The sequence below is a fragment of the Mastigoproctus giganteus genome, chromosome 2 (assembly GCF_048544385.1).
Source record: "Mastigoproctus giganteus isolate SK-2022 chromosome 2, ASM4854438v1, whole genome shotgun sequence".
In the NCBI taxonomy this organism is placed as follows: Eukaryota; Metazoa; Arthropoda; class Arachnida; order Uropygi; family Thelyphonidae; genus Mastigoproctus; species Mastigoproctus giganteus.
Genome location: NC_143576.1, coordinates 188,044,983 through 188,057,040, shown reverse-complemented (window position 1 = coordinate 188,057,040; position 12,058 = coordinate 188,044,983). Strand labels below are relative to the sequence as shown.

The following is a 12,058-nucleotide window of genomic DNA, read 5'->3' as shown; positions in this document are numbered from 1 at the left end:
CCCTCTTCTGAATGGAATCAAGAAGCCTGAGAGAGGTTTTGGGGCACCACCCCAGATGTGGGAACAATATTCCATGGCAGGGCGGATTTGCGATTTATACAGAGTGAGCAGCTGTTTGGAAGAAAAGTAACGCCGAGAGCGAAAGAGAAAACGAAGTTTTTTAGATGCAGAAGAAGCAATATTTGTAATGTGCTTGTGCCAAGAGATTAGAAGTCAGGGTAATCCCCAAAAGAGATATATCATTTTGCCTAGAAATCGGAGTGTCACTAAAGATAAGCATAGGAGCAGAAGAATCCTTTCTGCGAGATATAAGACAAGACTGAGTTTTAGAAGGGTTGAAATCAACTAAGTTGTCTTTGCCCCACTGGAGAATCACCTGAAGATCGGCATTTAAGGAATTGGTAGCAGATTTTCGAGAAGTTGAAGCTGATTGAGCAGGACAAGGTTTCTCAAAATGGAAAGTGGAATGCAATGTGCTATCATCGGCAAAACTATGGATAAGATTTCCAGTCAATGGAAGAAGGTCATTAATATACAAGAGGAAAAGAGTGGGGGAAAGAACTGAACCTTGGGGGAAACCGCCATTAGTGGAGAAGTTAGAAGACAGAGAGCCATCTACCATCACCCTCAGTGAGCGATCAGAGAGAAAACTGGATAACCAATTACTAAAAACAGTTGGCAAACCATAAGATGGAAGCTTGTTTAGAAGACCTTTATGCCAAACACGATCGAAAGCCTTTGAGATGTCAAGAGCAACTACTTGTGTTTCACCGAACCTTTCCATTGAATTAGTCCATAAATGGGTAACATAAGCCAGAATATCACCAGTGGATCGACACTGACGGAATGCATACTGGCGAACGTTGATCAGACAGAACGTTTCTAGGTAGTTTAAAATTTGGTGGTTAATTGATTTCTCCATTACTTTAGAAAGAGCAGAAAGAATTGCAATGGGATGATAATTGGATGGGAGGGATTTGTCACCCTTTTTAGGAACTGGCTGGATATGAGCAAATTTCCAAGCAGAAGGAAAAACACCTTTGGAATAAGAAAGTGAAAAAAGGCGGCAAAAAATAGGAGTAAGTTCAGGAGCACAGGTTTTGAGAACAAGTGGAGAAATACTATCGGGACCTGGAGCTTTCTTAGCATCAAGATTCGTCAAAATCCTTCTGACATCCTTTTGACGGAAGACCACAGGAGGCATTGAATGGAGCGTGTTGGGAATAGTGGGAGGTGTTATATGACCATTCATCCAAGCCAGACACCATTATAAAACCCCCAAAATTATATTTGCAGCTGAAATGGATAGTGAGAGAAAATAGCCCTTTGCACTGAGCTGAATTGATAGAACTCACATAAATGTAGGAACAATTTAAAATTTTTTTTTAATCTAGTGTTTACATGCTTGTTTGTTTTGTTTATTTGGTTTTTAGGAGCCTTAGCAACTAAGGCCATATTGCTCCGAGGATATGCGGTGGTCATTACCAGACCTTTCCGCATCCTCCGTATTTGGTAGTCACAGGCTCGAACCCTGGTCTAATCAAGAAGTGTGTGCTATGCACTGCTGCTCCTGCCCACCTGGCTATGGAGGCAGCTTGTTTACATGCAACTTTCTGTTGTTTCTTCTCATCAGTCTAATCCAGGGCTTGAAAAATCCATGCATCTGGTAATTACAGAACCTTAAAAATCTGGCCTGCTGCTCAATATTTTACAGCTCAATCTTGTGACAATAACGAGTTGAATATCAACTTCATTATTTTACAACTGCAGTGGCCTGCAGTTGTAAGACTAATCCTCTGTAAAATAGGGAACAAAAATACTACAAAAAAACAAAGAACAAAACAATAAATTTCAAAAGATAAAAATCCAGATTTTACCTATATTTCCAAATTAAATGATTTATCGACTGTTACCAATAGTAGAAAAAAGGATTTCCTATACAAAGGCACCTTCACTTAACTAAATAAAATTATAACTGATGTCAAAACCTTCAGATCTGTTTTGAGATTCTGATCTCAAGACAAGCTGTGGAGGACATTTCCAAGATGGGCTGTAAACTGAGTCCAAAAAAACTGTACTCTTTCACCTGGCACCCACCCTGCAACTTTCACCTTTTTAGGCACTTGAAACAGTATTTACTGGTATTTACTTTTGACTTGGACATCATCCCCCAGGGTTCAGTGCTGGGTCCATTGTTGTTTTCTGTATTTATTAATGATATTGATGATGGTATATCAGGCTTAATGTCCAGGTTTGCAGACGGTATGAAGGTCGGCAGAGTTGTTAATGACACTAATGACAGTATGCTGCTGCAACAGGATCTAGAAACACTGAGCAGATGGGCTGAGAGGTGGCAACTGAAGTTTAAAATTGACAAATGTAAAGTATTGCATATGGGAAGCAGTAACTCCAGAGTAACATATCAACTGTGTGGTACTACACTGATAGTGGTAGAGAATGAAAAGGACCTGGGGGTAATTGTGTAGGCAGATATGAAGTTTTCTGAGCAGTGCAGACGGTCAGCATGAGTAGCTCATGGAGTCTTGTCAATGATATACAGCAAGGATTCCCAAAGTGGTAGGTAACGACTCCCAGGGGTCTTTTAGCAAGTTTGAGGGGTCTTTAGTTCCTAATAAAGCTAATGGGGTCGGAAAGATTATTTTAGGGGTCTTTAAAGAAACTATTTCCTCACAAAGATAATTCTAGAAATCTAGAATTAGTATATGAAATAAGTCGTTAACTCAAGTTGTTAATGAAATAAGTTGTTAATGCAGCAGGCAGTCAGCAAAGCGGCTTAGGGTGGAATCACACTATTGTCACCAGTGGCAGACTGGTCAGGGTGTCAGCTTGCTCGATGGCAAGTGGGCCCCTTTGCAATAACATTAGACAATATGTTAAAAATGTTAATGACCTTTTAGTAGCTTGAAAATATAATAGTTGTGGGTGGGACCCCTTTGTCTCCTGGCAACAAATATTTTTAGACCCAGTCTGCCACTGATTGTCACCTCATGTGAGGTGACAATCTCACATGAAAACAAGTCGAACGTCAAATGTATGGGGGAGAGAACTATATTTCCCATTTTGTTTATTGGTCAGAGACAAACTGTTGTTAATGGCTGTAGTTGCAAGATAACGTGTTAGCCTTCGAGGCCGATTCACGTACTCATGAGTTCGCAGTTTTCTGTTCGAGCAGAAAATTTCATATGGCGTGAGTTTTCTGTCACGCTGACAGAAGAAAATAGAGGAAATAATAATAGAAACATGTCCGGTCACATAGACGCTCAAAGATGGCCAAAGGAGGATAATAGACCAACAGTATTACAATTTACAAATTTAGAGGAGGAACAAGTCGATCATTTCAGTTTGTACAACTCATAACAATTTCTAACAAGTTCAATTTTTAGCGTTGTGAAGTTGTTTTTGTTATTAAATTTAATTTAAAAAAATTTGTTTTGTATTGTGACCAATAAATCCTTATTCCAAATTAAACTTACAGTATTTCAATTTTCCTTAAACATACAACTAATTTTTGCTTATCGCTGACTGAATTTAAAAATTGCATATTTTGCCTTTGTATGTCATCCTTAATTAGATTATACTGGAAATTAAATTCTACTTTATTCATCTGTAAGTACATCTTTAAACAATTTTCATCTTCTTCTGTTCTCTTCCAGTTTATGTCGTGTATCCATTGCTTACTCCCTTTTGTTTTCTCGGCCAGGGATGCATTAACACTATGACCAAACCGGCCATGGCTGGAGGCCTCATCCGAAGAGGGGCCTCATTTTCAGTGTAAATATTTTCTGAAGTAGGTGTTTGTTTGTTATTTGGTTTTTAGGAGCATTAGCAACTAAAGCCATATTGCTCCGGAGATATGCGGTGGTCATTCCCTGACCTTTCTGCATCCTCCGTATTTGGTGGTGATGGGCTCGAACCCCAGTCTAATCAAGAAGCGTGTGCTACGCACTACTGCTCCTTCCCACCTGGCTAGGGAGATGCCTTTCTGAAGTAGTGATAAAAAATTAAAGGTATACTAAAGGGGCCCCAAAATTAAATATGGCCAGAGGCCTATTTCATCCTTAATCCACTTCTGTTCTCAGCTATAAGAAAATCATTTTCTAAATCTTCAAAATCTGAAGAAGAGGATGAAGTGTGGCAATTCATTTCACTTCAGCTTTCCCCAAAGAGAACAACACATATATAATGTAGGGTGGTAGTAATGTGTCTCTTACAACCGACTTCATAGTTTACACTGAACACTTGTTGTTGTTGGTTTAGGGATTTATTAGGCACATCGGCAACTATGGCCATAGTGCGCCACACCGAACAGTGTGTTTATGGTCAAATGGTACCGGGGAGGGTTTCCCTTCTCCGAGGGACACGACGTGAGGTGACAATCACTGTGTATCCTTGATAACATAAATTATTTTAGTTAGTGTCCAAGCAGATTTTCGTTCTAGTGGTTGTGCTCAGTTTTCGTTTTGCCGCCATTGCTGTTGTCAAACTTCAGTGCTATTTCTAGTATCAGTAGATATTTTCATTCTGCAGTGTATGGGAGTGGATTATTCATTTTGTTTTAATAGTTTCTTATTAAATTATTTTAGTAAGAGTTTGAGTTATGTTGAAATAATTTCTTACAGAAAAGTCCTAATGATCATGTCTGATGCAAAAAAGAAGTGTCGTCAATATTCGGTAGAATGTTTACATTTCGGAGTTTTATGCCTTCTCCCAGTAATGAAACAAAATCAATGTGTCTTTTATGTGAGAAAACGTTTAGTAAAGATGAAAGAACATTTAAAAAAACAGCATAATGATAAAAGCAACAAAGACCTTGAATATTTCAAGACAATGAATGAAAAATTTTTAAATCGTACAATGCTTAAGCCTTTTATAAAATCATCTGCAGTACCGGCAGCCAGTGGTGGACTACAAGCACTGTATGATATTGCTCTCCTACTCTTGGTGAAGAAATAATTCTACCCTCTATAAAAATAGCAATAGAGTCAGTTATGAAAAAGGATGCTAATCCATTTTTAAGGAGTATTCCTCTTAGTAATAATACAGTGCAATGGAGCATTGCTGAAATGGCAAATGATCTCCAAACAAATGATTGATTGAGTTTTATTGGCGCATCAGCAACTTGGGCTATAATGCGCCAGATCTCCAAACAACAGTAAATTCAGAGCTGAAAGAGGTTATGCCTGCTATGCAATTAGATGAGTCAACATTTGGAAGTATAAATATTTTAATGTCATTTTTTTACGGTATTACAGTACGAGTAAAAAAGTAGTAATTGATGAATTCCTTTTTGCCAAATCTTTAAAAACTGATTCCAAAGGTGAAACAATTTTTAGATGTGCGCAAGAGTATTTTGAAAAGTACGGCATTCCCTTTAGTAATATAACAGCAATTGCAACGGATACGGTTGGTAAGTACAGAGGATTTTTAGCTTTAGCTAAAAAAGAAAATACTAAAATACAAACAGTACATTGTGTTTTACACAGACAACACCTTGTTGCAAAAAACATAAGTGAAGAATTGCATGCTGCTTTACAAATTTGTATTAAGGTAATAAATAAAATAAAAGCAAATGCTCTTAACAGCCGACTATATGAAAAAAATTACGAAAATTTCAAACAATTGCTCCTTCATACAGAAGTAAGATGGTTGTCAAAAAGTAACTGTTTGCAAAGGCTTGTAGAACTTTATATCTCAGTGGTGGAATTTTTGTCCAAGCACGATCAATCATTTGCTGATAAATTTAGTCAGTGTAAAAACCACCTCTTTTACCTTGCTGATATATTTTCAAAATTCGATGAAGGCCAAAAAAAAAAAAAAAAACTGCAAGGCAAAGACATTACAATCATACAGTCGTACAATTATTTTGGGATTTCAAGAAAAGTTAATGCTCTTTAAAACTCCACTGGGTCATAGAGATTTTCACTTCTTTCCAAATATATCATCTTTAGAACAAGAAGCTGAAGGAAATTTTTAAGATGCCGACATATTTATTTATGTAGCTCACCTCGATCGCTTAAAAGAGGATTTTAAAATTAGATTCAAGGATCTCAAGGATATGAAAGTTCCAGAATGGATTATGTCTCCAATTCATGCAGAGGGTGATTTTTTTTTTTTTTTTGATTTGGTAGTTGTTGGCGCATCGGCTTCTGTGGCCATATTGCACCTCCCAAGGTTTTTGCAGTACTTTGATCCAAGCCCGAGGCGGGAATCGAACCCGCGACCTTTGGGTTGCCGGGCAGGTACTTTACCCACTCGGCTAGCCCGGTCGGCCGCAGAGGGTGATAGGGACAATTTGGATCTGGATTTGCAAGAGGAAATTATTCAAATGAAGATGGACCTAGAAGCTAAATCACTGCACTCAAAAGAAAGTTTCTGGGGATTTTGGACAAGTAAAAATATTATTGAAAACTACCACAAACTGTATAAAACTGTCGAGCCTTTATTATTGACCTTTCCAAGTTCATACATGGTAGAAACCGGATTTAGCCATGCTAATAGTATTTTAACTAAGCAGAGAAATCGACTAGATCTCGAAAATAATGGAGATCTAAGATTAAAACTAACAAATCACAAACCCAATATTTCCTCTCTTCTAAAAGCACATCAACCACATCCTTCACATTAGACATGCGGTAAGTGTTAAGTGTTCATTAAATTTTTTTAATATGCATTGCAAATCATAATTGGATACATTTTCTACAAAATTGTTTATAAAATATATTAACTTTAAACTTATTGCTCTTGGGGGGGTCTTTGTTATTACTGAATTTTTACTTAGGGGATCTCTGACCAAAAAGTTTGGGAACCCCTGATATATACAGGAATTTTTCTAGCAGGAATAAGGAGGTGATTATCCCCTTGTATAAGGCAATGGCCAGGTCACACCTTCAGTACTGTATACAGGTCTGGAGGCATCATTTTAAGAAGGATGTAGAGCTGCTGGAATGAATACAGAGAAGGGCAACAAGGTTATTGAATGGAACAAAGGGTTGCTCTTACAAAGAAAGGCTTAAGTTTTGCAAATTGGTGTCTGGAGACTAGGCACCTGCGAGGTGATCTGATTGAGGTGTATAAAGCCTTGAATGGTTTGAGCATGCTCAATGCTGATGGGATTCTTCCTCATGCTCAGAATAATCATCCGAGGGGGCATAAATTCAAATTGAGGAAAGACAGTTGTAGGATAGTATGAAAGTTTGCCTTTAGCCAGCAGGTGGTTGATTGCTGGAACAAACTTCCATCTGTCGTTGTAGAAGTTGATAGCTTAAATAGATTCAAGGCTGAACTTGACAAACATTTGGAACGAGTGGATGGGTGAAATGAGTTCCCCCCCCCTTTTTGGCTGATGCTATATAAGCTTACTTTCTTGCATCATGTGCCTTTACTAATGCTAATAACAATAACAACATATACTAAAGGCATGCATGAGTGATACAAGAACCGTCCGAGACAACACGTTGAAACATTTGCCACCAGCATCATCAAAATCAAGTTGCTGGACTTTAGTAGTACTACACTGACTTTGTGTGTGTGTGTGTGTGTGTGTGCGCGCGGGTGTGTGTGTACTGTAATTTTTAATTAGTGATTATTTTCAGAAGTGGTAATTATTATTGTTACTTTAAAATATGTAATACTAATTAGGTAAGCATATCTTTAATTATAAATTTTTGTGATAATCAAATAATTTTTCTTAATTTCAGCCTAAAATACCATGTCACACGAGTAGAAGGTATTGAAAGGAAAAGCCATTCTCTCGAAGAAAAGATACATTTAAATTGGCTAAAGCAAGGGATCGAGTTAGTTGCCAAGGCTTTAGATTTAAATGAAGCAACAGTTTGGACAATAAAAAATAGAAAAAAATAAAAATAAAATAGGGAAAATTAAGAACTAGAAAAAACTGGCAGGAAAAAGTACATGGAGAATATGACCTTACGGATGATTAAAAGGATGCTTTGGGCTTTTTTAAATATTTTATTTGAATACTTACCCAACAAAGTCAAAATCAGAAAATATGAATGTTTTCTCCACATCAAAGCCACAGGCAATTATATCCTTAACATTTTCTCGAGCTAGCTTTCTGGCTTGCTCTAGTGTTAGATCTTTCCAGAGAAATTTTTCATCATCCGTTAACTGAATCACAAGAGGAACATCAAAAATCTCCTGCAGCCACCTATACAGTTTGAAATGTGTAATTATTAAATTCATTTAAAAATTTGTGAATCTTGCTATCTAAAATTAACTTCTTACTACTAGAAACTATTGATAGAAATTATAACCAGGGATACACAAAAATCTAACAAGCTTTAGACCTGGTGTGTGAATAAAATTACTTATTAACTCCTGCAATTTTCGATTTACATTATTTACATATGTAAATTTATGATTTAAAAATGTAATTAAACAAATATTACACAATAATTGTTTAATCACACCACTTCATTCTTATTTTCTCCTTAGCGAGTTCTTGCTCCTCTGACCAACTTAACAAAGATGATTACTGAACAGAATTTACGAGAACCAGTTCGGTCATTAATGATCTATATTACAGAGATCATTAAAGCACGATAGGATGTTAAACAGAGTTGCCACAAAAAACTTCAACTGCATGTGCGTGCGTGCACGTTTCACTTTTACTTTTGTGTTTTACTTCCCCTTTTTTCCTTTCATTTTTATGTTAATTTCTGCTATGCTTTAATTTTCTTAATGCCTTAATTAACTCCAAATTATTTACATCTCGTAGTTTTAACCTAAACCTTTTATATTGTCACCTTTACTTGGAATCTTGACAACTAGTTCTTGAAAAGTGACACTAAGGTTGCACATTATGTGGCATTATCTTTTTGCTTAGTATTATTTCATTTTGTATCATATATACAGGTAGGACCCGTTTTACGACATGGTTAGGTTCCAGCAAAACAGGGTCGTAAAACAAGACCAAATTATAATGTAATTGAATGAGATAGGTTCCAAAATTCCCACAATTTTTCAAAATATGCACTAATATTTCTGTTCTTTATAAATAATTAAATATTTTAAACATTTAATGCACATATTTTATTTATACTTATATATAAAATAATTAATAAAATAAAATTATTTTATTAATTATTTTTATATATAAGTATAATTATTTTTATATATTACCTTCGTCTAGGCACCTCCGTAGCCAGGTGGGAAGGAGCAGCAGTGCGTAGCACACGCTTCTTGATTAGACCGGGGTTCGAGCCCGTCACCACCGAATACGGAGGATGCGGAAAGGTCAGGGAATGACCACCACATATCCCGGAGCAATATGGCCTTAGTTGCTAATGCTCCTAAAAACCAAATAACAACAACAACCTTCGTCTATTAAGCATTTAAATTCCAAAGGATACTCTTCTACCACTGCAACGTCAGCTAGCAGCCTCACCACACACTTTCACATTGTGAATTTTACAATTTTAAACTGATGAAACCACCCTTTGCTGGCCGTAAATGTTTCAGTGCTACCAGACTCCTCATGTATTTCATCAAATAACGACTTTGCCTGGTCCAGAATTACCACCTGTGTAATAGGAATGTTATTTTGGTTCATATCATCAACCCACAACACTAAAAATTTCTCCATTGTCTCACTGCATGAATAAGTTGTTCTGGAGGATAACACACTTGTTATCCCTGTGTGTGTGTGTGTGTGTGTGTGTGTGCACACTTTATTTTATCAACATTGTTCATAATCGTTGATACAGTAGAAGGTGCTAGCTACACCTAATGGGACCAAACCCCTGGTTTCCCCACAGTAGGATTATTGTCACACAGGGGGCAAAATAAGGGGTTGAATACTAGACATGATAAGAAAAATAAAATAAAATAAGAAATTCTGCTGGGGTGTGTGTGTGTGTGTATATATATATATATATATATTTATATATATATATACACAGTAAACCCCCGCTATTCGCAGTCGCTGATTTAATATAAAATGAAACCTAAAAAAAATGTGAATTTTAAAGCGCCATGAACATTTTCCGCCATAAAAAGACATGGGCGTAACTAAAATTATCTTTCCCGGTCAAAACAGCGCTCAGTGGGTGGGGGGAGAGGGGCGACAAAATCGCAAGCGTGGATGTTTCTCGCTAATCCTTGTTCAGTATGTGCTATGCACTTGTCATGGAAGGTTTCGTTGTTTGCTTTTAATTTATATGCTTATAAATTGAATAAATTTATAAATTGATATGCTTACAAAAGTGATAAATCTACCGTTTTGCAGTGTAAAACAGACTTTTTCGAGTGTGTTAACGGAAGAAAGTGACTTTATTGTGGACAAGTTCTTTTTTACCCGTACAAAAATATGGCTACGAATAACAAGGGAAATGTGAAAATATCAAAAAAGGTGATGACATTAGCGAATAAAATTGAGTTATTAGACAAAATTTCTAATGGTGAAAGTGTCTCCTCAGTGGCAAAACATGAAATCAATGAGCCAACGGTACGATCAATCAAGAAATCGGAAGAAAAAATCCGCCGTAGTGTCCGTGAAAACGCGCTAATTGCTTCAAAAATTTCCTCTGTAACTCGTGATGTTAAATTAGAAAAAATGGAAAAGGCTTTAAATCTGTGGATAAAAGACTGAACTCAAAATAAATTTCCGTTAAGTTCACTCATCATTCGTGAAAAGGCAAAACTCCTTTAGCAACACTTTAGCGAAACTGGTGTAGTACTGGCGGGATAAGTTTTTTTAGCTAGCAAAGGCGCTGGATTGAAAGATTTGTTTGAAATTTCTAATAAATATTACATTTAATATTAAATTGTTTCTTATTTTCATTTCGATGCCTTATGCTTGCATTTCACTATGTACTGTCTATGTACATAAAATACATACATAGACAAAATTTTAGACTAGTTTTTCTTATATACAGTAAACCCCCGCTATTCGCGGTATCTGTATTCGCGGTTTCGCGTATTCGCGATCGCCGATTTAATATAAAATGAAGCCTAAAAAATGTGAATTTTAAAGCGCCGTGAATATTTTCCGCCATAAAAAAACATGGGCGTGGCTAAAATTATCTTTCCCGGTCAAAACAGCGCTCAGTGGGAGAGGGGTGACAAAATCGCGAGCGTGAATGTTTCTCGCTAATCCTTGTTCAATATGTGTTATGCGCTTGTTATGGAAGGTTTCGTCGTTTGCTTTTAATTTATATGCTTATAAATTGAATAAATTTATCAATTTATAAATTGATATGCTTACAAAAGTGATAAATCTACCGTTTTGCAGTGTAAAACAGACTTTTTCGAGTGTGTTAACGGAAGAAAGTGACTTTATTGTGGACAAGTTCTTTCTAACCCCTACAAAAATATGACTACGAATAACAAGAGAAATGTGAAAATATCAAAGAAGGTGATGACATTAGCGAATAAAATTGAGTTATTAGATAAAATTTCTAATGGTGAAAGTGTCTCCTCAGTGGCAAAACATTATAAAATCAATGAGTCAACGGTACGATCAATCAAGAAATCGGAAGAAAAAATCCACCGCAGTGTCCGTGAAAACGCGCTAATTGCTTCAAAAATTTGCTCTGTAACTCGTGATGTTAAATTAGAAAAAAGGGAAAAAGTTTTAAATCTGTGGATAGAAGACCGAACTCAAAATAAAATTCCGTTAAATTCACTCATCATTCGTGAAAATGCAAAACTCCTTATCAACGCTTTAGCGAAACTGGTGATAGCACTGGCGGGATAGGTTTTTTAGCTAGCAAAGACGCTGGTTTGAAAGATTTGTTTGAAATTTCTAATAAATATTACATTTAATATTAAATTGTTTCTTATTTTCATTTCGATGCCATATGCTTGCATTTCACTATGTACTGTCTATGTATATAGTCATATTATGAAGGTACATATAATACATAGACAAAATTTTAGACTAGTTTTTCTTATATATTTCATACTTTGGAACGGAACCCCTTTATTACTATGGGAGCCATAACTCAGTATTCGCGGCATTTCTCAGGAACATAACCCCCGCGAATAGCAGGGGTTTACTGTATATATATATATATAT

The 12,058-nt window shown here is 36.3% G+C and overlaps 1 protein-coding gene across 1 annotated transcript in view; it reads right to left on the bottom strand.

Moving 5' to 3' along the window:
* TrpRS (Tryptophanyl-tRNA synthetase) overlaps window positions 1–12,058 on the bottom strand; it is a 102,422-nt gene that overhangs the window by 46,382 nt on the left and 43,982 nt on the right. Inside the window, 1 exon segment of the mRNA XM_090368861.1 lies at window positions 8,006–8,188. Within this exon segment, the coding sequence (XP_090224987.1) occupies window positions 8,006–8,188 (183 nt within the window).